Source organism: Salvelinus namaycush, chromosome 9 (genome assembly GCF_016432855.1).
Source record: "Salvelinus namaycush isolate Seneca chromosome 9, SaNama_1.0, whole genome shotgun sequence".
Taxonomy (NCBI): domain Eukaryota; kingdom Metazoa; phylum Chordata; class Actinopteri; order Salmoniformes; family Salmonidae; genus Salvelinus; species Salvelinus namaycush.
The window spans coordinates 15,647,070-15,672,536 of NC_052315.1; the positions used below are offsets into that span (position 1 = coordinate 15,647,070).

General features: G+C 41.8%; 2 protein-coding genes across 2 annotated transcripts; both read left to right on the forward strand.

Annotated features, from left to right (window-relative positions):
- The first annotated feature begins 71 nt into the window (after positions 1–71).
- On the forward strand, positions 72–16,234 carry LOC120053393 (very low-density lipoprotein receptor-like). Its single transcript, XM_039000518.1, has 4 exons — positions 72–182; positions 576–927; positions 14,530–14,673; positions 15,121–16,234. Exons 1-3 carry the CDS (start codon positions 99–101, stop codon positions 14,655–14,657), a joined length of 564 nt encoding a protein of 187 aa, XP_038856446.1. The 5' UTR covers positions 72–98; the 3' UTR covers positions 14,658–14,673; positions 15,121–16,234.
- A 961-nt stretch (positions 16,235–17,195) lies between these two features.
- Positions 17,196–20,904, forward strand: LOC120053735 (potassium voltage-gated channel subfamily V member 2-like). Its single transcript, XM_039000950.1, has 2 exons — positions 17,196–19,273; positions 20,223–20,904. The coding sequence occupies exons 1-2, from the start codon at positions 17,996–17,998 to the stop codon at positions 20,499–20,501; spliced, it is 1,557 nt and encodes a 518-aa protein (XP_038856878.1). The 5' UTR covers positions 17,196–17,995; the 3' UTR covers positions 20,502–20,904.
- The last annotated feature ends 4,563 nt before the right edge of the window (positions 20,905–25,467 follow it).

Below are 25,467 nucleotides of genomic sequence, written 5' to 3' on the forward strand. Positions count from 1 at the left end.
GGTAATAATTGCATATGACAATTTTGTAATTGTGACAAGATATTCTTATTTTGGCTGTGTTTCAGGGGAGTGGACCTGCCCAGGGTTTCTGTGTACAGATGGAGGTTGCATTTCCCAGAGTGCTCTTTGTGACTGCACCGCGGACTGTCATGACGGCTCTGACGAATTCGAGGATACCTGTGGTAAGAGCTAAGGGAAAGAGAATACCTCTGCCACCTGGGTTGGGCTCAAGTTACACATGCTCAACGTCAGTGTATGAACGAAGTGCACATTTCTTCATCAATCCAATTTTAAGAGCCTCTTTCATAATCTTAAACACTATGGGCCACATTCACTAAGCCGTTGCACAAATGAAACATTTGCTTAAATTCCAGAGGGATTTAAGCATTACAGTAATCAGAAAAAGTTTACAAAAGGAAAAATGACCCCATCGGAAAGTTAGTCAGTTTAATGTGATCATTTATTTGTATTCCCCTCTGAAAATAATAGATGCAGACTTTATAAAAATGTAGTAAGTCCCTTTTTATTTAAAGTACATGACCACTAATTGCCCTCTGGGCTTCCATCTTTCCCAGGTTTGCTCCAATGTAAGAAGGATGACTTTGCCTGTGGCAGTAGGCGATGTGTATCCCTCTTCCGCTGTGATGGCACTGACGACTGTGGATAAGAACTGTCATAAGTCATATCCTGTCATAAGAACTGTACAGCCGAGTCCTTCCTCTGTGAGCAGACAGGGAGCTGCGTTGCCAGGCAACTGCCCCGCTGGGCAGGATGTGGGTCCCGACGCATGTCCCTCTGGCCAGACCCGGGCCCCTCACACTTGCTTCAGCTCTGAGTTCAGTTGTGGGGACGGCCAATGTATGCCTCACTCCTGGAGGTGTGACCACTCGCCGGACTGTGCTGACGCGAGCGACGAGGACGACTGTGGTGAGAACTATTGACACTTTATTACATCTATATCATTAGGCAGAAAACGGAAGAATACAGACTGAAACAGGGACCCCCTGGACTTGTCTAATTTGAACACAACCATGCTCTGCTGCTCTCATCCTCATAGACCAGCAGAGGGCAAAAGAACTTCACTCCTACTTGTTCCTTTTACAGACACAGTGGACCTATGATTATTTCCTTTAATTATGGTTTCAGTAATTCAATAAATAGTAAGAATTCAGTGTGTGTGTGTATATATAGCACATATGAACACATGCTATAGTAAAACAGTGATCTCTTTACGGCTCTTCTGGACGGCTCTGACTTAGAATACGTGGACAACTACAAATACCTAGGTGTCTGGTTAGACTGTAAACTCTCCTTCCAGACTCACATTAAGCATCTCCAATCCAAAATTAATTCTAGAATCGGCATCCTATATCGCAACAAAGCATCCTTCACTCATGCTGCCAAACATAACCTCGTAAAACTGACCATCCTATCGATCCTCGACTTCGGTGATGTCATCTATAAAATAGCCTCCAACACTCTACTCAACAAACTGGATGCAGTCTATCACAGTGCCATCCGTTTTGTCAAAGCCCCATACACTACCCACCATTGCGACCTGTACGCTCTCGTTGGTTGGCCCTAGCTTCATACTCGTCGCCAAACCCACTGGCTACAGGTTATCTACAAGTCTCTGCTAGGTAAAGCCCTGCCTTATCTCAGCTCACTGGTCACCATAGCAGCACCCACTCGTAGCACGCGCTCCAGCAGGTATATCTCACTGGTCCCCAAAGCCAATTCCTCCTTTGGTCATCTTTCCTTCCAGTTCTCTGCTGCCAATGACTGGAATAAACTGCAAAAATCTCTGAAGCTGGAAACACTTATCTCCCTCACTAGCTTTAAGCACCAGCTGTCAGAGCAGCTCACATATTACTGCACCTGTACATAGCCCATCTATAATTTAGCCCAAACAACTACCTCTTCCCCTACTGTATTTATTTATTTTGCTCCTTTGCACCCCATTATTTCTATTTATACTTTGCACATTCTTCCAAATCTACCATTCCAGTGTTTTACTTGCTATATTGTATTTACCTCGCCACCATGGTCTTTTTTTGCCTTTACCTCCCTTATCTCACCTCATTTGCTCACATTGTATATAGACTTATTTTTCTACTGTATTATTGACTGTATGTTTTGTTTATTCCATGTGTAACTCTGTGTTGTTGTATGTGTCGAATTGGTATGCTTTATTCTGGCCAGGTCGCAGTAGCATATGATAACTTGTTCTCAACTAGCCTACATGGTTAAATAAAGGTGAAATAAAAATAAAATATACCCTGACTGCTTGCACGGAACGCAAGAGAAGTGACAATTTCCCTAGTTATAAGAAATTCATGTTAGCAGGCAATATTAACTAAATATGCAGGTTTAAAAATATATACTTGTGTATTGATTTTAAAGAAAGGCATTGATGTTTATGGTTAGGTACATTGGTGCAACGACAGTGCTTTTTTCGCAAATGCGCTTGTTAAATCATCACCCGTTTGTCGAAGTAGGCTGTAAGCACTTCAATGAGAAATTAACAGGCACCGCATCTTATGCAATTCACGACATGCTAGATAAACTAGTAATATCATCAACCATGTGTAGTTAACTAGTGATTATGTTAAGATTGATTGTTTTTTATAAGATAAGTTTAATGCTAGCTAGCAACTTATCTTGGCTTTTTGCTGCCCTCGCGTAACAGGTAGTCAGCCTTCCACGCAGGCTCCTCGTGGAGTGCAATGTAAGGCAGGTGGTTAGAGCGTTGGACTAGTAACCGGAAGGTTACAAAAACGAATCCCCGAGCTGACAAGGTAAAAATCTGTCGTTCTGTACCTGAACAAGGCAGTTAACCCACCGTTCCTAGGCCGTCATTGAAAATAAGAATGTGTTCTTAACTGACTTGCCTAGTTAAATAAAGGTGTAAACATTTTTTTTACCGATTGTTATGAAAACTTGAAATCGGCCATTCCGATTAATCGGTCGACCTCTACCTGAGGTAGAGTATCTCATGATAAGCTGTATACCACACTATTTACCAAGAGTTTTCACTTTCACTTTCTTCTCCAACACTTTGTTTTTTCATCTATATCGTGGCCGTCTATTTACCACCACAAACCAATGCTGGCACGAAGACCGCACTCAATGAGCTGTTTTTAGAACATAAGCAAACAGGAAACGCTCATCCTGAGACGGCGCTCCTATTGACCAGGGACTTTAATGCAGGGAAACTTACATCCGTTTTACCTCATTTCTACCAGCATGTAACTATGCAACCAAAGGAAGAAAAAAAACCTCAACCACCTTTGCTCCACACACAGAGACTCGTACAAAGCTCTCCCTCGCCCTCCATTTGGCAAATCTGACCATAATTCTATCCTCCTGTTTACAAGCATAAACTAAAGCAGGAAGCACCAGTGACTCGGTCAATAAACAAGTGATCAGATGACGCAGGTGCTAAGCTACAGGACTGTTTTGCTAGCACAGACTGGAATATGTTCCGGGATTCTTCCGATGGCATTGAGGAGTACACCACATCAGTCACTGGCTTCATCAATAAGTACATCGATGACGTCGTCCCCACAGTGACCGTACGTACATACCCATAAGCCATGGATTACAGGCAACTGAGCTAAAGCATAGAGCTGCCGCTTTCAAGGAGCGGGACTCTAACCCGGACGCCTATAAGAAAGCCCGCTATGCCCTCCGACGAACCATCAAACAGTCAGTCAATACAGGACTAAGATTGAATCGTATTACACCGGCTCTGATGCTCGTCGGATGTGGCAGGGCTGGCAAACTATAAGACTTCCAATGGAAGCACAGCCGCGAGCTGCCCAGTGACACGAGCCAAATGTCTTCTATGCTCGCTTCGAGGCTAGCAACACTGAAGCATGCATGAGAGCGTCAGCTGTTCCCGACCCGTAGCACTCACACCTGTAGCCACGAAGAGCATTGAAAGGCTGGTCATGGCTCACGTCAACACCATTATCCCAGAAACCCTAGACCCACTCCAATTTGCATACCGCCCCAACAGATCCACAGATGATGCAATCTCTATTCCACTCCACACTGCCCTTTACCACCTGGACAAAAGGAACACCTATGTGAGAATGCTATTCATTGACTACAGCTCAGCTCAGGAGCGCCAAGTCTAGGTCCAAAAGACTTCTTAACAGCTTCTACACCAAAGCCATAAGACTCCTGAACAGCTAATCAAATGGCTACCCAGTCTATTTGCATTGTCCCTATTTGCACTGCTGCTCTTTAATTATTTGTTTCTATTTTTTTACCTAACACTTATTTTTCTTACCTGCATTGTTGGTTAAGGGCTTGTAAGTAAGCATTTCACTGTAAGGTCTACTACACCTGTTGTATTCGGTGTGTGTGACAAATAACATTTGATTTGATTTTTGTTTGCACCAGGACTTAGGGTACAATAAGTTCTTTGAATATTTTCCTTTTGGATCTGGGTCCTGTCAAATTGTAACCCAGCTCAAATATTTACCAACCCACCTGTCCAAGGTGGGGAATTTGCGCCACTTGACAGCTTCCTTTATCTAACAGGATTTTATGTGAATGTCAATGATCTACTGCAAGTAACTTTTTTCTGCCCTTGTGAATGTGTGCGGAACAGAGGGCTTGAACAAGGGGTGTGTTGAGCGAAGCAGTCATTTTTTGTGATCAGGGTTATTAATGTAGTTGACTATTTCTCTAGTGAATAGGAAGTATAAGAAATCCAACACCAGATCATGCAAGTTAGTCCATTACCCTGGCAATGATTACCAGGCCTTTCATCTTTGTGAAGGGAGAATCAAGTATTTCCTTAAAGCTACAATATGTAACTTTTTATGCGATCCGACCAAATTCACACAAATGTTATTTCTGGATCTTTCATTCTCGTGGTAAGGAGAATGTCGGATCGTACAAAAAGTTACGGATCGCACAAAAAGTTACATATTGTAGCTTTAAGGAAATACTGTGCGCTATTTCTATGCTTCCCGTTCCTAAGTTTAGTTTTTGCATCTTTTATATTCAATCTTGTACACCAGCTGAAAATACAATATTTTTGGTTATGGAAAAGATTTCAGTGGTTTAGATGTTACAATGATTCTCTACACAATGAATGCTTGTTTTGTCACAAACTGAAATTAGGTGAACTATTAGAATTTTAGCAGCCAGGAAATGGCAGTGCAACTTTTAAAAGAAGAGAAAAACATGCACACTGCTCTTGCCAGTACCATAAGCTAATAAACAAAGTAATATTGGTAAGAGCAGTGTACAAGTTTTTCTTTTGATGTACATATCTGTCTACCTTCATTGATGCCCTTCTCTTCAATGTGCTTGTTGATGTAATTGTGTTATTCTTGGGTGAGTGGCTGGGACTGATTTTGAGTGTACCTCCAGGAGATGTGGCTCAGCTGGTGTTGAGCAATTCTGAGGGGGTACCCCGGGTCAACACTGCAGGTATGGAGTACAGGGAGATAGCTGCTCACTTACTGGGACCAGGGCCTATGGCTGCCCTCACTGCAAACCGCACTGTCTACTGGGCAAGGCCTGGACAAGGATCTATCTACAGGTACACACCTCAGTTTAAAAACACTTTCTGAATCTGTCCCTTAATAATAGCATTAATGTTGACCACAGGTAATTTTTCTGTGAAATAGGCCTAGATGTTAGTTTCTGTTTGATCTATCCTGTAGATCCCCATGGATGGGAAGCCCCTGGATCCTGTTCTGCTGTTGAAAAGCCATGGTGCTGTCCTGGGTCTGGCTGTGGACTGGATCCATGAGCATCTCTACTGGACTAACGCTGGCACTCACTCCATCGACGTGGCCCGTCTGGACGGCTCTGTACAACGCCTCCTGATAGGAGGGCTTGCCATGCCCACTGGAGTGGCTGTGGAGCCCTTGTTGGGGTAAGCTGGATTGGAGGTTCTCAATATTGGTCTTGGAGACCTACTGTATATTCACCCAGGCTCAACTACATAATCATATTCTAAACGGTATTTGTAAGAAATATTTGAAAAAATTCTCAATTGTTTTTATGACGTCTAAAATATATAAATTAGTAGGCCGATCTAATTTGTGCTTAGTCTCCAACTTGCACGGGATTTCACAGGGTTTAGATTAGAGGTCGGACAATTTTATGATTTTTCAATACCGATACGGATTATTGGAGGACCAAAAAAAGCAGATACCGATAAATCGGGCCATTTAAAAAAACATTTTAAAATGTATTTGATAAAAAAAAAAGTGATGTATGTATATATATATATATACATTTGTAAATCACAATTACAACAATACTGAATGAACACTTTTAATTTAATGTTAACTTAATATAATACATCAAATCTATTTAGTCTGAAATAAATAATGAAACCGGTTCAATTTGGTTTAAATAATGCAAAAAAACAGTGTTGGAAAAGAAAGTAGAAGCGGAATATGTGCCATGTAAAAAAGCTAACGTTTAGTTCCGTGCTCAGAACATGAACATATGAAAGCTGGTGGTTCAATATGTAATATATATATGTGTGTGTGTATTGTGTATATGTAACGGATGTGAAATGGCTAGCTAGTTAGCGGGTACGCGCTAGTAGCATTTCAATCAGTTACGTCACTTGCTCGGAAACCTAGAAGTAGGGTTGCACCTTGCTCTGCAAGGGCCGCGGCTTTTGTGGAGCGATGGGTAACGTCGCTTCGTGGGTGACTGTTGTTGATGTGTGCAGAGGGTCCCTGGTTCGCGCCCGTGTCGGGGCGAGGGGACGGTTTAAAGTTATACTGTTACATTGATGCTGTTGACCCGGATCACTGGTTGCTGCGGAAAAAGGAGGAGGTTGAAAGGGGGGTGAGTGTAACGGATGTGAAATGGCTAGCTAGTTAGCGGGTACGCGCTAGTAGCATTTCAATCAGTTACGTCACTTGCTCGGAAACCTAGAAGTAGGGTTGCACCTTGCTCTGCAAGGGCCGCGGCCTTTGTGGCGCGATGGGTAACGATGCTTCGTGGGCGACTGTTGTTGATGTGTGCAGAAGGTCCCTGGTTCGCGCCCGTGTCGGGGCGAGGGGACGGTTTAAAGTTATACTGTTACATATATATATATATATATATTTATTTATTTAAAATCGGGGCTCAATTCCAAACCAGAAACATGCTCTACTTCAGTCTGTCCTCGATGAGGTGTAAGCAACATTAAAGTAATGGCAAGTAAGTAATTTGTACTACATCAGAAAAAAACGTGGGGGCTTGAGGAGAGGAGGGTCTGTTGTACACTGTGCTTTATGGCAAGCTCCAGATCGCTATCAATGTGTGAAAGACAGAGGGCAAAAGAGGAGCCAGTGCACATGTGTTTGTGTGTGGCAGCCAGTCACTGGCGCAAACAACTATAAACAAGTTAGGCCAACAGCAGGCAGGTTCACCCACTCATGATACAGAACTTTGACCCCCCCCCCACAGACACAGAAGGAGGAATCGCATCGCATGTGTGAATCTTATGCACTGTACATACAATACTAAATCTACAGTAGGCTATCAAAAACACTGTTTTTTCCCCTGGCTAGAATCATGGGCAGCCATTCTGTGACCCACACAATTACCCACAAACCAATAATGTTTATAGAGTAGCACCCCGTATTATCTCCATATTCAACAGCGTTTAAGAAATATGTTTCTTTCAACAGTGTTATTTTGTGATCAATCCATCAATGTTTTGTGATTATTGGTGTCGTAAAAAGGTTAGCTAATGGGTTAGCAATTATTATGTTTGACATTTCAGTGGAAATACTACTGTTCCATACACTCTGCTGCTCACGGCTCCCTTACTTTTCTCTGTGTTTACTAGAGTGAACAGCCCATCAACTTCGTCAGTATAGTACTGAGAAGCAAAATGGAAGACGTTTTTAGTCATCTTGCCCAATATCAATAACGAGTCACATAATAAGTTGCATGGACTCACTGTGTGCAGACATTGAATATCCCTTTAAGCATGGTGAAGTTATTCATTATGCTTTGGATGGTGTATCAATACACCCAGTCACTACAAAGACACAGGCGTTCTTCCTAACTCCGATGCCAGAGAGGAAGGCAACTGCTCAGGGATTTCACCATGAGGCCAATGGTGGCTTTTTAAAAGTTAGAGTTGAATGGCTGTGATAGGAGAACACTGAAGATAGACCAACATTGTACTTACTCCACAATACTAACCTAATTGACAGTGTGAAAAGGATGCCTGTACAGAATAAAAATATTCCGAAACATGCATCCTCTTTGCAACAAGGCACTAAAGTAATACTGCAAAAAAATTGGCAAAGCACTTAACTTTTTGTCCTGAATACAAAGTGTTATGTTTGGGGCAAATACAATACATTACTGAATACCACTCGCCATATTTTCAAGCATATATAGTGGTGGCTGCATCATATTGTGGGTATGCTTGTAATCGTTAAGGACTTGAGTTGGAGCTAAACAGCCAGCCAGCAAAATCCTAGTAGAAAACCTGGTACAGTCTGCTTTCCACCAGACACTGGGAGATTAATTCACATTTCAGCAGGGCAATAACCTTAAGGCCAAATATACACTAGAGTTGCTTACCAAGAAGACAGTGAATGTTCCTGAATGGCCAAGTTACAGTTTTGGCTTAAATCTACTTGAAAATCTATGGCAAGAACTGAAAATGGTTCTCTAGCAATAATCAACAACCACAGAGGGAAAAATGACTTACTACGACTGCTGTGGTTGTCTCCCCTAGCTTTTTAAAGATGAATGCGTTAATTGTAAGTCGCTCTGGATAAGAGCGTCTGCTAAATGACTGAAATGTAAAAGTTAATACACTCTGAAGTGTGGTATTCTGGATGTTGCCAAATGTTTGTTCACTGCTCTCTCACGTCTCTATCAGGGACATGTATACTGGAGTGAACAGGCCACCCACTCAATCTGTAGTGCTGACAAGCACAATGGCAGCCGCTTCAGAGTCATCCTGCCCAATATCGCTTTCCCTGGTGCCTTGGTTCTAGTTCACCCAGTTCTTCAACCAAAAGGTTTCTTTCAGCCCATGGAGTGAACTGTGTGATAATGTTTCCAAGGCAAAAACGCTTAGATTCAACCCCAGTTTGTCATGTTATTTGACTGATGGTATATCACTTATGTATCCAGGCTCTGCTGTAGGTAGAAATACCAGTAGAGTTTGTCCATATGAGTGTGTGCCAGACCTTTTCTCTGGAACAGGCTCTCCCAGCTTCACCTGCGTTTCTCCAACAGGTAGGTGAGTATGCGGAAGTGGAATGAAGGGTGGTTATTAGCGAAAGGTTCAGTGCAGCAGTTTTTATCCCAATCAAATAATTTCTGGGTAACAATTAAGTTCCTTACTGTGTTTTTAGTTTTTAATAAATGGTCAAAAAGAAACATGGTTTCTTAGCAAAGGGCAATTTCTCAATCAATAATTTTTCTATGACTGTCTGGCAGTGGTCTGAGTCAGGTGGGGAAACTGAAAATCAGCTGTGGATCATAGCTTTCACCTAGTCAGTCTGTCATGGGAAGAGCAGGTGCTCCTAATGTTTTGTACACTCTGTGCATATTGCTTTTTGCTTATGAAGCGCTTTGCGATTTCTATTATAAGGCACTATAATTTACTTTATTATTGTGTGTACAACATCTAGTATAACAACTGGCTCTTGTTCACGAGGTTAGTAACAATGGCAAAAACATGAGCAGTACAAAACATTTCCCATTTAGTATATTTTATGCAATATACTTCATTGCAGAATTGTTATTTTGCTTTTTTTATATAGACGTTTCTCACCCACTTCCAGACCCAGCGGTGTCTGATACAACCTATGCTGGAATCCTTTCACTTATAGGTGGGTTTTTAGCAATTAATCCAACATATTTAGATCTCTTATGGTGTATGTATATACACTGCTCAAAAAAATTAAGGGAACACTTAAACAACACAATGTAACTCCAAGTCAATCACACTTCTGTGAAATCAAACTGTCCACTTAGGAAGCAACACTGATTGACAATAAATTTCACATGCTGTTATGCAAATGGAATAGACAACAGGTGGAAATTATAGGCAATTAGCAAGACACCCCCAATAAAGGAGTGGTTCTGCAGGTGGTGACCACAGACCACTTCTCAGTTCCTATGCTTCCTGGCTGATGTTTTGGTCACTTTTGAATGCTGGCGGTGCTTTCACTCTAGTGGTAGCATGAGACTGAGTCTACAACCCACACAAGTGGCTCAGGTAGTGCAGCTCATCCAGGATGGCACATCAATGCGAGCTGTGGCAAGAAGGTTTGCTGTGTCTGTCAGCGTAGTGTCCAGAGCATGGAGGCGCTACCAGGAGACAGGCCAGTACATCAGGAGACGTGGAGAAGGCCGTAGGAGGGCAAGAACCCAGCAGCAGGACCGCTACCTCCGCCCTTGTGCAAGGAGTAGCAGGAGGAGCACTGCCAGAGCCCTGCAAAATGACCTCCAGCAGGCCACAAATGTGCATGTGTCTGCTCAAACGGTCAGAAACAGACTCCGTGAGGGTGGTATGAGGGCCCGACGTCCACAGGTGGGGGTTGTGCTTACAGCCCAACACCGTGCAGGACGTTTGGCATTTGCCAGAGAGCACCAAGATTGGCAAATTCGCCACTGGCGCCCTGTGCTCTTCACAGATGAAAGCAGGTTCACACTGAGCACGTGACAGACGTGACAGAGTCTGGAGACGCCGTGGAGAACGTTCTGCTGCCTGCAACATCCTCCAGCATGACCGGTTTGGCGGTGGGTCAGTCATGGTGTGGGGTGGCATTTCTTTTGGGGGCCGCACAGACCTCCATGTGCTCGCCAGAGGTAGCCTGACTGCCATTAGGTACCGAGATGAGATCCTCAGACCCCTTGTGAGACCATATGCTGGTGCGGTTGGCCCTGGGTTCCTCCTAATGCAAGACAATGCTAGACCTCATGTGGCTGGAGTGTGTCAGCAGTTCCTGCAAGAGGAAGGCATTGATGCTATGGACTGGCCCGCCCGTTCCCCAGACCTGAATCCAATTGAGCACATCTGGGACATCATGTCTCGCTCCATCCACCAACGCCACGTTGCACCACAGACTGTCCAGGAGTTGGCGGATGCTTTAGTCCAGGTCTGGGAGAAGATCCCTCCGCCACCTCATCAGGAGCATGCCCAGGCGTTGTAGGGAGTTCATACAGGCACGTGGAGGCCACACACACTACTGAGCCTCATTTTGACTTGTTTTAAGGACATTACATCAAAGTTGGATCAGCCTGTAGTGTGGTTTTCCACTTTAATTTTGAGTGTGACTCCAAATCCATGGGTTGATGAATTTGATTTCCATTGATAATTTTTGTGTGATTTTGTTGTCAGCACATTCAACTATGTAAAGAAAAAAGTATTTAATAAGAATATTTCATTCATTCAGATCTAGGATGTGTTATTTTAGTGTTCCCTTTATTTTTTTGAGCAGTGTATCTCATCTGTGGAACTGTACAAAATATCATATCAATCAGATGTAAGGAAAGATTCAAATGATATGTGATATAAATGTGTCAGTGCCTTATGGTTTATATAGACACAGCAGGTGTTTATATGCAAAACAACTATAACCCTTTATTTTAAGGTACACATTGGCCACTAATTTGTAGTTTATTAGTGTCTATATAAGTAGCTTTGGAAATTATTCAGACTCCTGACTTTTTCCACATTTTGTTACATTACAGCCTTATTCTATAATTGATTAAATCGTTTTTTTTCTCTTTTTTTATTTTTTTTATTTTTACAAATTTCAGTTTTTGAAATACATATCACATTTACATAGGTATTCAGACCCTTTACTCAGTACTTTGTTGGCACACCTGTATTTGGGGAGTTTCTCCCATTTCTTCTCTGCAGATCCTCTCAAGCTTAGGGTTGTTCTGTTGGAAGGTGAACCTTCGCCCCAGTCTGAGGTCCTGAGCGCTCTGAAGCAGGTTTTAATCAAGGATCTCTCTGTATTTTGCTCCGTTTATCTTCGCTTCGATCCTGACTAGTCTCTCACCCCCTGCCGCTGAAAAACATCACCACAGCATGATGCTGGCCCCACCATGCTTCACTGTAGGAATGGTGCCAGGTTTCCTCCAGACGTGACGCTTGGCATTCAGGCCAAAGACTTCAATCTTGGTTTCATCAGACCAGAGAATCTTGTTTCTCATGGTCTTCAGTCTTTCGGTGCCTTTTGGCAAACTCCAAACGTCTGTCAGGTGCCTTTTACTGAGGAATGGCTTCTGTCTGGCCACTCTACTATAAAGGACTGATTGGTGGAGTGCTGTTGAGATGGTAGTCCTTCTGGAAGTTTCTCCCATCTCCACAGAGGAGCTCTGTCAATGACATATCGCTGCCAAAGGCTGTAATTGCTGCCAAAGGTGCTTCAACAAAGTACTGAGTAAAGTGTCTGAATACTTATATAAATGTGAAATTTCAGTTTTTTGTTGTTAATAAATTAGCAAAAATGTCTGAACTTGTTTTTGCTTTGTCATTATGGGGTATTGTGTGTAGATTGAGGGGGGGACTATTTAATCAATTTTAGGATGCTGTAATATAACAAAATGTGGAAAAAGTAAAGGTCTGAATACTTTCCGACTGCACTGTACGAATTTTTTATAGTAACTTTTTGACAACCAAGATGAAATTTTCTGAAGGCTACAGCATTGACCCATTGAACTGAAACTTGGAAAGTGCCATTAGTGACATGATACAGTGCACTGGCTGGCTCGTGTGTGGTGTGGCAATGCACTACCATTTTGAGTGCATCACGTTGGCAGTACTTGCTGTGACTTGTAGTGCAATGCAGCGCATCGTGGGCATAAAATGAATTTACAATACAAATCATTGCGCGGCCAGATAGAAATGTCACGGGCCGAATTCGGCCAATGGACCTTGTTTGACACGTACCTTAGTTCCACATTGAGACAGCATACTTAGTCTGGTGTGTACATTTCTTTATTACAAGAAACAAACAAAAATATAAATGCAACATGTAAAGTGTTGGTCACATGTTTCATAAGCTGAAATAAAAGATCCCAGAAATGTTTCATATGCACAAAAAGCTGATTTCTCTCATTGTGTACACAAATTGATTTACATCCCTGTTAGTGAGAATTTCTCCTTTTGCCAAGATAATCCATCCACCTGTCAGGTGTGGCATATGAAGATGCTGATTAAATAACATGATCGTTACACAGTACACCTTGCGCTGGGGGCAATGAAAGGCCACTCTAAAATGTGCAGTTTTGTCACACAATGCCACAGATGTCTCAAATTGAATGAGCATGCAATTGGCATGCTGACTGCGAAAAGTCCACCAGAGCTGTTGCCAGAGAATTTAATGTTCATTTCTCTAGCATAAGCCGCCTCAAGTCGTTTCAGAGAATTTGGCAGTACGTCCAACCGGCCTCACAACCGCAGACTGCGTGTATAGTATCGTCTGGACGAGCGGTTTGCTGATGTCAACGTTGTGAGCACAGTGCCCCATGGTGGCGGTGGGGTTATGGTATGGGCAGGCATCAGCTACGCACAACAATTGTATTTTATCAATGGCAATTTGAATGCACAGGGATACTGTGACCAGATCCTGAGGCCTATTGTTGTGCCATTCATCCGCCGCCATTCAATATAATAATGCACAGCCCCATGTCGCAAGGATCGGTACACAATTCCTGGAAGCTGAACATTTTCCAGTTCTTCTATGGCCTGCATACTCACCAGACATGTCACCCATTGAGCATGTTTGGGATGCTCTGGATCGACATGTACGACAGCGTGTTCCAGTTCCTGCCAATATCCAGGAACTTCACACAACCATTAAAGAGTGGGACAACATTCCACCGGCCACAACAGCCTGATCAACACTATGCGAAGGAGATGGTGGTCACACCGGATACTGACTGGTTTTCTGATCCATGGCCCAATTTTTTTTTGGGGGGGGGTTATCTGACCAACAGATTCATATCTGTATTCCCAGTGATGTGAAATCCATAGAGCAGGGCCTAATTTATTTCAATCGACTGATTTCCTTATGAACTGTAACTCATTCAAATCTTTGAAATTCTTGCGTTATATTTTTGTTCAGTATAAATGTCTATATTAAGGATTGGCCAGTAAAGCATGATTTTAAATATGAACACAATTAAGGCCTAATATATCGATCGCTTGGGACTGACTATGTTCTATCTGCATTTTGGTCAGAATTTCATTATCGACAGCCTTGTTCTGTTAAATTTTCTCTACCAATATAGTACTCAAAATACCCCCGTTAATGTTCAAAAGAATACAAGATAAAAATCTCTTGACACTATTCAAACCAACGAAGGTTTCTGAACTTTAAAGCCAATTATCTCTGAATCTTTTTGCAGATAGAACCTTAAAATCCAAAGCTCTCAATGGCTTATAAGACATATGTATTAACTTATTTACAAACACATTTAAACTATAAATTAGTGGCAGTACTTTTATTATTTTTTAATATAAAATCTTACCTCAAATGAACCGCTCTATATTCTGCCCAGTGGTCCTGAGTATGCTGTTGGTGGGAGTGGCGTTGTGGTGGAGGGATGCGTTCAAGCCTTCCAGGACACTCGCCTTCCAAGATTTCTCCCTGAAAGAGTCCCAGGATCCACTCATACATTGCCCCTGAGACTTGTCCTATCAAGGTAAGCCCTGCCAATGAACAGGATGAGTCAGTGGGCTTATTCACGACAGTATGAAGGGGGGATAATTTCCTCCAGTGAAGCGTCTAATATGGGTCATTTTTACTTTTAATCGATGTAGCAAGTGAAGGAATTTTAATACAATTTATTACTTGACGTTATGAGCAATGTCTCAGTTTTAATGAAATTCAATCAAGTTGAGTTTTAACTTCTATTTAAGGGATTCCTGTTAAAACCGATAGATCTCAATGGGAATGAAGAATAAATTAAATTAAATAAAATTGGGGTTCCTTAAATGAATAAAGGATGAATTAAATGAATGTAATCTAATTGACTCCAAGGACCCTGGTGTCTCGTAACCGTGCCTCACCTGACAGACTGCCCTCTGTTAAAGGGCTTAAGTGAAGAATGTGATCTATATGCTTAGAATACAGCCATCTCTTCCCTCAGGACACTCTGCTAAAGCTGGACTTGGACAGCAACTGAGTGTCCCAAGCCACTTGCATAAGAGAGACCGGTGTCCAGCAGTGCTCCCGCTTGACTGTGGCTCTCCACTTCAGTTTCAATGAAGGCTAGAAAATGACTTGTACAATTGACTTGAACAATATTTTCAGTGAATTTTTTTCCAAGTCATTGATTTTCCTAACTTGACTGTAATTTAATTAGAATTGACCCTAGCCTTGGCGGTCCTCATGCATATCAGTTATTTAGCTACAGATGGACACCTCCGCCTATCTGGGGTACTGTATCCCTCATACATACACTTTCATTGTGACATCTCAATGTCCCTTTGCACTCAGTTGACTATGTCCAAAGAAAGTTTTGTAATTCATATTTGGACTAATATGTAGATAGATACATTGTGTGTATATATGTGTATGTATATACATACACACACACAATGTATCTATCACTCCACATTTGATACAGTGTATGCAAAACAATGTACCAGCCTTACAACTGACCCAGCCATACACAGAGACATGGGTTGTACATTCTGCTACTAGTTACATGCATCTCTGCTCTTATCTGGTGTTTGGGGATCAACTGAAGTTGAGTTGTGTTTTAATATAAAATGGCAACAAGGGGGTAGAATGTGGCTCTGACATTGAAGTAGAGTATTCACTTAACACTGTAATCGAGTCATTTTTTGTACTGGTCTGCATTGTTTAGATCAGTTGCTATGCCTTCATTGAAAAACAATTGTTTGTCTTTGTTTGATTATTGTAAATTATTTGTTGTCCTGTGTTTAGTCTTAGGCTTTTTTGGGGGGGGATTCTCAACTACTGAGTGAACTGTATTTATGTTTTGAAGGGAGGTTCTATTTATTTTTGGAAGGACTGCCGTTATTGAAGCCTGACCATTTTTGTGGTTACTTTTGAATAGTCTTTCAGTTCATCTTTACTTGTTGACAGTTGAGTTTATTTAATTGAAATGGAATGAAATAAAATAGTTTTCTCCATATTCATGAGGTGATTTCATTAACTAATATGCTATCTTGCATGGTTGGCTATTAATATCATATCACCTTAATTGATAAAAGGCTTGATCCTGCTTTTGCAATAATGACAATACATTTTGAATGTACAATTGCTTTGTACAGTGAGTAATGTGGTTGCCTTTAAACCAGGCATGACAAGAATTATGAGCAGAGAGGAGAGCGGCGCCTTAATTCCCTTCCTTATTAGTTCAGATCAAGGAAAATTAACAAGGTAATAAAGCAGCCTTGGATTACTATTGTGATATCGTCGGAAACAAGATACAGAAGCATTGTAAAGCGATCACTTAGAGTAGTACTTTTATTATCACAGGGCAGTTAAACATCAACCTATCAAACATTACCATAGTTAAGCCCACTTGTGCATGGCTGTCTTCTAAATGTATAGCCTTAGGTGACTGTTGGACTTTTGACCTCAAGTCTTTTGAGGCGATAGGGCATCCAGGTTAAGTAGTTTTCTGATGATGCACAATCAGGTCCAGTAGAGTGGATTACGGTGGCGGGGATTACTGAATGATTGAATGAATGAATGACCTCATTGTTCTTAATTGATTTACCTGTATAAATAAAGGTGAAATAATAAACAAGTAACAAATTGGCACCAATGACTGCTATCTATGGGTGCATTCTGCCCCTCATCTTGCCACAAACTGTCAACTACAATGTTCCCAGGTAGAATTAAATTAGAGCAGATTATACCACTTCCATAATTCAAATCTGAATAAAGAAAATTCATCGGCCATTGTTTGAGGAAGATTGGTTAACTGGTTCAGGATGTGAAATGTCATCGGTGAGAGAACAATACAGTGAGTGTAAGAGAAATTACTTGTGGCCCTGTTCAGACACAACCCCTAGCCCCTACACTAGGCTCTGGGATCTGACTGGCCCTGTTCAGATGCAACTCCTAGTTCCTACACTAAGAACTTGTGTAGATCTGAAAGGAATGGATATGTTTCAGCAAGAAGGCACACATTCCTCATTAGCCAAATCAGAGGGCAAAGTGGATCTGGCATCTACCATGTTCTGTACAAGTGTATTTTATGACCTGTAATGACTTTCTAATTAAAATTTCTGTGGAAACAGACAAACTTATCTTCTCACTACCAAATTGCTTAAACCTATCCACTTTTGGATCAACATGAAGTGTCTAGGAAGTAGAGTGGGTTGGTTCTGGATGGAAACCACATTTCTTTAGAAAGAGCAGTTGACAAAGTGTTAGTGACAGCCTTGTGCAAGTGTTGAAGCCAGCGTCCTCTTCCAAGTTCAAAATCTCCACATGAACGTGTGCACTAATCTCCCCTTGTCCCTCCTATTTATAACTGCTTTAAGAAAGAGGAAGGGCAGCAATGAGATTAGATCAGAGCCTCATGGATCTTCTGCTCAAATGACTTTTACTCTTCTTCCCCACATAACGGTCCTCATCAGGGGAAGAAAGGAGGCTTTGTTCTTCCCCTTGTTGCCCTTTGGACTTACAGGACCACAACTGAGAAGTACTGCACGAAGTAATGCCACTGAATGGGATAACTGGGCCTAGATGATTTTTATAAGACGCTTCAGGTGGCTCGGCAAGCTGCACTGAGTCGATGGAGCTTTTTTTCCGGCAGTGTTTCCTCCCTTGTTCTTCTGTTAACGTCTGATGAAGACTGCACCCTGGTTGATACGACTCGCACTTCTGAGTGTTGAAACTGAGTAAATTCTCTTTTGTGTTTTCTGATATTCTTGTGTGCTATTCTTACATTGTTAACCCAATTGGGACTGGTTGGTTTCTATGCACAATTAAAAGCCAGCTCTCACAGAAAACCAACAAAAGTGTCTTGAAAGTGTATCATGGATGCCAATAGTGCTCAGCTAAAGACTAAGCTGAAAGAGCGACGCTCTACCATCAATGTGCTGGGAGCCAGTTTCTCACAGACCATTGAGGAAGAAAAGGCCTTCTATTTCTCCCAGGGCAGTTCTGTTAAGCCATGGAACTCTTTGGAACACCTGGACAGCCCTGCTCCTGAGGGCCAGATCCCAAGACACCAAAAAGAGACGTTGAGACCACAACAGAACATTAACATCAACGTAGGGGGAAAAGTCTTTCACATTCCCAAGAAGATGGCCGTCAGATTCCCTCGCACACGAATAGGCTCCTTGGCCCTGTGCACAGACCGCGTCAAACAGCTCACTCTATGCGATGACTACTCGGTGCTCACCAACGAGTTCTTCTTCGATCGCGACCCAACTTTCTTTTACTACATCTTTCACTTCTATAGCAGCGGTGTTCTGTGGGTGATGCAGGAACTGTGCCCTATCAACTTCGAGGAGGAGATGCAGTACTGGGGCCTGAGCTGGAACGACACCCAGCGTTGTTGCCGTATCCTGTTTGAGGAGAAGGTGGATGAACTCCGGGACAATCTGAAGGTGGAAAAGGAACTCTTAGCGGAGATCGAGATAAAGCATGATGAGGAAGGCTACAAGACCATGTTCCTGGGTGGAATTCGCAAAGACCTCTGGGACCTGATGGAAAACCCTTACTCCTCGCTGTCGGCCAAATCCTTTGCAGTTTTCTCTAGCCTCCTGGTGCTCATCTCCATCGTGGCTATGACCCTCAACACTGTGAAGGAACTGAGGACCCACACCCTCTCTGGCAAGACCTACCTGGAATGGGTAGAGATTTTCTCCATTCTCTTCTTCACATTCGAGTACTTCATGCGCCTTGTTACCACTTGTGACATAAAGCACTTCGTCAAAAGCTCCCTGAACTTGGTGGACCTGGTGGCCGTCATGCCCTACTTTATCCAGCTGATATTTGAAGCGTTTGCCAATGTGGAGGACCTCAGTGCCCAGGAAGATCTCAAAACCCTGGCTCATGTCAGCAAGGTCAGCAAAGTGCTCAAAGTTGTCAAGCTGATGCGCATCTTTCGCATCCTGAAGCTGGCCCGCCACTCCACCGGCATGAGGGCGTTTGGGTTCACCCTGCGCCAGTGCTACCAGCAGGTGTGTTGCCTTTTCCTCTTCATCGCCATGGGCATTTTCATGTTCTCTGCCCTCCTGCATTCGGTAGAACGGGATGTCGAAGGATCTCCATTCAGGAGTATTCCTGATACCTGGTGGTGGGCGACGGTGAGTACCCAAACTTGTACTCAGACTTGAATGTAAATTATACTATGTATGTAGCTTTTGGTTGACTTACTTGACTTTGTCCTTGATGCTACATCTAACCTTAAAATATGTTGTTTGACCAATACAATATAAATACTGTTTTTCATATTGTTGAGAAATAACCAACACTCCCTCTGTGTAGTTACATACTCAGCATAGGGGTGTTATTTCCTCCCCCAATTATCTTTTGACATATAAAATGACAAGGGGCATATTGGACACCAGCAGGGGGAATATTGCGTAGGGATGTTATTTCCTCCCCTAATCGTCTCTTTCCCCTATATAAAACCCGTGAGAACTCATTTCAAACCAGCATTTCTCTTGTGTGACAACAGAGAAGCATATCATGTTTGTGTGCGGCCCAATGTACTGTATATCAAGTTTAGATTCAGATTAAATACTTAAAGGATTAGTTCTCTCTGATGTAATCCTAGTACATGTGAAATACAAACTGAATTGCAATTATACTGTTCTTGTCACGGCATTTTGGACTTGTGGGGAAAGTTGAAGAGCAGTATTTTGTTGCAGATCCTCATGGATCATTTGATACGTATTACACAATTCTGCAACTTCCCAATTTTTACATTCACTTCCTTTCTTAGTCTATTGTATTGAAGCTGACATTCCATACCATTTCCACCTCTATATGCCAAGAGTAATTGTTCAGGGACAAGTTTAATTTTGCCATTACCTCTAAGGGACAAAACAAAAGGTCAAAACAAGATATCACAAATAACACAAACAAGGTAAATTACAGTAATGTTAATACTTCAATCTTGAGACTTCCTTCCACGCTATCTCCACTACATACTACTGTTATAACCATAGTGTCATTATTAACATAAAACATGTTGACAACGACAAAGGAAGGCAAGCTCTGAGAGTGTGTCCCTCTAACCCTGCATTACAGGTGAGCATCTCCCAAGTGGGTTATGGGGACGTGGTGCCCGTATCCCTTCCTGGCCGCGTGGTGGCATTCTCCTGCATCTTCTTCGGCATCATTCTCAATGGCATGCCCATCTCTCTCCTCTTCAACAAGTTCTCAGACTACTATGCCAAGCTCAAGTACCAGGAGTCCACCTCAACCAGTGTGAAACGCCGCTTGATGCTCAGGGCCCGTCTCCGTCGCAAACTGGACGTGTGCTTCAATCCCTCTATGGGCGACCTGGAGGAAGGCAGGAGCCACTGAGCTCTAGACAGGATGTACTTTTTTGACATTGCAGGGGGTATTTCAAGACTTCTCTACCAAATCACCAGTGGGGAGGTGGGGTATGGTCTGGACTAATAGGAGTGAAATGGAGCTAATGATAAGGACGGGGGACACACAACGCAGACTCATAGAGAGGATGTACAAGGGAGGATGTGGGTGTCACCTTATGTCAGGGACTGATACTGCAAACTTGAGCAATTTCCTGTTATTGTAGAGCAGTTCCTGTAAAAGTCAGTGGTATGTGGTTTTATGTGCATAGTGTGTTTGTTTAAGTGCGCAGACCAGAGGGTTGTAAGTTACAGTACATTGTAAATGCAGTATACCATGTTGCAATCTTTGCTCTATTTACTTGCACAAATTAAAGCTGATTCTTGTCATAGTCTATCATGTCCATGACTCTTATCATTGCTTATCATAAGCGTGTGTAATCTTTATGAATGTATATATATATTTTATACTATTCTATTTAAACACTTCATTGCGCACAGTCAAATCGCAAGAGTTAATTTAACTCATATGGTGTCAAATGTAACACTATATGGTCCCACCCCCATTTTGTGTTAAAACTACTCTGGTCATGGTGATGATATTTTTGGAGTTAAAACGACACAATTGTGTAAATATCCAACTCTCAGAGTTGCTTAAATTGAACTCCAATGGCCATTTTACTCTTCAGTAGATTTTTTTTTTAATCATCTCCCTTCCTATTTTACACTTTTCTGTGTTTGGAATTAACAATCAACTACAGCAGAGTACATTTCTCTTTCAGTTTACTTCCTTTGAGTTATAAGGGTGTGAAGCCTTATTTGAATATTTCTTAGTGTCACATTATATGCTGGTTTGTAATGTGATATCCAATCTCTGTTGGAAGCCCACTTACAGGAAGATGTCCAGCACTTTTACATCACTCACAACTTGCATTTAGAATGCCTGACGGAGTAGAGAAGAAAATGCAGTATATGAAGACTAGCGATGGGTTCTTTTGCGAACGAACGGCTCATTTTTTGAACGGCTCTTTTTGTCCAAACTCAACAATTTGAACACCTGTAACTGCTATTTCCTGCAACCTAGAGCAAAAAATGGCCATATGTGATAACAAATAGTTATTTTAAGAAGGTGGTGATGGGGCTCAGATTTTTTTCATTTTTGAACACCTGGTCATTTTTGGCTAGCTACGTTAGCTAAGCAGTTGTGTTGTCAAATATGATCATTATTGGCCTCATTCCACTTTTTAGTACAACCATTCATGACAAATTGTTCACCTATATTTGAACATCGTCTACAATTAGTATCATCTTCAATTAAAATATTAACTTCCCCGGTAAATCTATAATGCCTTAGGCTCTTTTCCCTCTGTCTCGACTGTAACCCCAGACCCATTCTCTATAACGTTAGCGGCGGGCTCATTCTCCGGTGGTGCTGACAAAGGTCCAGCAGCAGCAGCGCTGGGCAAAATGATATCAGTGGCTGTGGATGCCGCTGCAAAAACAGCTGTTACATCTGTGGGCATTAGCTTGCTAGCTAGCTAGCTAGCGTGATCTAGCTAATGTGAGCTAGCTAGCCAACATGCATTGTTTGTGGCATGCCACGATCCTGCTTACTTTATATCTGACAGATATTCCGCTACTGTAGCTAGCTAGAAAATAATGGTTAATGATGATTGTAGTTATCTGCATTTTACACTTAGCTAGCTAACCAACTAGGCAGTTATCAGACACTCACTCGGTCAGAAAAGTATGGTAAGTTACAAACTAGACATTGCGTTAGCCAACATCGGCTGACTCCTTCTTGCCTACTCCTGTCTATAGGTCTTCTAGGTTCAAAACAATATGGCTGTAGTCAGGTACTTCATTGTCAGAAGAAACCCACTCACACACTGCCATCTAGTGCATTCAAAAAGTATTCCATAAGCTCATCGTTCCAAAAGTATTCACCTGAATCTTCGTCAAGCATGGACAACGTTCTAGTTCTAGTTTTATGGTGCACGTGCAGCCCAGAAGTATATAATCGATTATATCTCCAATTCACAATGTCAGATTGAAAATATAAGTGACATAACAGATTCATACATATACAGTGGGGGGGGGAAAGTATTTAGTCAGCCACCAATTGTGCAAGTTCTCCCACTTAAAAAGATGAGAGAGGCCTGTAATGTATCATCATAGGTACACTTCAACTATGACAGACAAAATGAGAAGAAAAAATCCAGAAAATCACATTGTAGGATTTTTTATGAATTTATTTGCAAATTATGGTGGAAAATAAGTATTTGGTCACCTACAAACAAGCAAGATTTCTGGCTCTCACAGACCTGTAACTTCTTCTTTAAGAGGCTCCTCTGTCCTCCACTCGTTACCTGTATTAATGGCACCTGTTTGAACTTGTTATCAGTATAAAAGACACCTGTCCACAACCTCAAACAGTCACACTCCAAACTCCACTATGGCCAAGACCAAAGAGCTGTCAAAGGACACCAGAAACAAAATTGTAGACCTGCACCAGGCTGGGAAGACTGAATCTGCAATAGGTAAACAGCTTGGTTTGAAGAAATCAACTGTGGGAGCAATTTTTAGGAAATGGAAGACATACAAGACCACTGATAATCTCCCTCGATCTGGGGCTCCACGCAAGATCTCACCCCGTGAGGTCAAAATGATCACAAGAACGGTGAGCAAAAATCCCAGAACCACACGGGGGGACCTAGTGAATGACCTGCAGAGAGCTGGGACCAAAGTAACAAAGCCTACCATCAGTAACACACTACGCCGCCAGGGACTCCAAATCCTGCAGTGCCAGACGTGTCCCCCTGCTTAAAACCTGTCTAGGATAGGGGTTCCGCTAGCGGAACTCCTCCCACATTCCACTGAAAAGGCAGAGCGGGAAATTCAAAAAAATTTTTTTTTGAAATATTTAACTTTCACACATTAACAAGTCCAATACAGCATTTGAAAGATAAACATCTTGTGAATCCAGAAAACATGTCCGATTTTTTAAATGTATTACAGCAAAAACACCACGTATATTTATGTTAGCTCACCACCAAATACAAAAGAGGACAGACATTTTTCACAGCACCGGTAGCATGCAGGTAGCATGCACAAAGCCAACCTAACTAACCTAGAACCAACCTAACTAACCTAGAAACAACTCCCTCAGATGACAGTCCTATAACATGTTACACAATAAATCTATGTTTTGTTCAAAAAATGTGCATATTTGAGCTATAAATCAGTTTTACATTACTGCTACCATCATAGCTAAAGTCAGAAATAGCACGGGAGTAGCCAGAGTAAATACAGACACCAACGTCAACTACCTAATTACACATCATAAAACATTTAAGAAAAATATATGGTGGATAGCAAATGAAAGACAAAGATCTTGTGAATATAGCCAATATTTCCGATTTTTAAAATGTTTTACAGCGAAAACACCACGTATATTTATGTTAGCTCACCACCAAATACAAAAGATAGACAGACATTTTTCACAGCACCGGTAGCATGCAGGTAGCATGCACAAAGCCAACCTAACTAACCTAGAACCAACCTAACTAACCTAGAAACAACTCCCTCAGATGACAGTCCTATAACATGTTACACAATAAATCTATGTTTTGTTCAAAAAATGTGCATATTTGAGCTATAAATCAGTTTTACATTACTGCTACCATCATAGCTACCATCATAGTTACAGTCAGAAATAGCACGGGAGCAGCCAGAGTAAATAGACACCAACGTCAACTACCTAATTACACATCATAAAACATTTCAGAAAAATATATGGTGGATAGCAAATGAAAGACAAAGATCTTGTGAATATAGCTAATATTTCCGATTTTCTAAGTGTTTTACAGCGAAAACACAATATATCGTTATATTAGCTTACTACATTAGCTAGCACACAGCATCATTGATTCTAGTCGAACGGTAGCATAGCACAGTTCGACAGATATATGAAAAAGCATCCCAAATTGGGTCCTTATCTTTGTTGATCTTCCATCAGAATGTTCTCCAAGGGGTCCTTTGTTCAGAAACGTCTTTATTTCGATCCAGAACGAACGATTTCCCTCTTGAATTAGCAAGCACACTGGCAGTGCGACGCTAACCTCTCCATCTTGACAAAATTCTTGCGTCGCATCACGTCTAAAGTCCAGAATAAATTTCAATAATATAATTAAAATATATTGAAAAAACATACTTTAGGATGCTATTGTGACATGTATCGAATAAAATCGAAGCCAGAGATCATATTCATCAATAACGAACGTTTTCCAGGAGGCGATACCAGGTCCAAATTCGCGCCTCCCCCCCCCAAAAAAATGGCGGTCCTCTCAATCAAAGAGGTTGTATTCAACCCCTGAACGAGATAATCACCTCATTTCTTCTCTCACTTCCGCATGACACCCAGGGGAAGGCGTATGGCGTGTTTCTACAGTCATAAGTGACAAGCCCTTTTATAGACAAGCCTTTGAAGAGAGACCTCGATATTGGAAATCTCACTTCCGGATAGGAAATGTCCTGTAAAAATAGTTCTGTTTCACTTAGAGAAATAATTAGAACTGTTTTAGAAACTAGAGAGTGTTTTCTATCCAATATTAATAATAATATGCATATTGTACGAGCAAGAATTGAGTAGGAGGCCGTTTTAAATTTTGAACGATTTTCCCCAAAAGTGTAAACTCCACCCCTAATCCTAAAGAGGTTAAGCCAGTACATGTCCAGGCCCGTCTGAAGTTTGCTAGAGAGCATTTGGATGATCCAGAAGAAGATTGGGAGAATGTCATATGGTCAGATGAAACCAAAATAGAACTTTTTGGTAAAAACTCAACTCGTTGTGTTTGGAGGACAAAGAATGCTGAGTTGCATCCAAAGAACACCATACCTACTGTGAAGCATGGGGGTGGAAACATCATGCTTTGGGGCTGTTTTTCTGCAAAGGGACC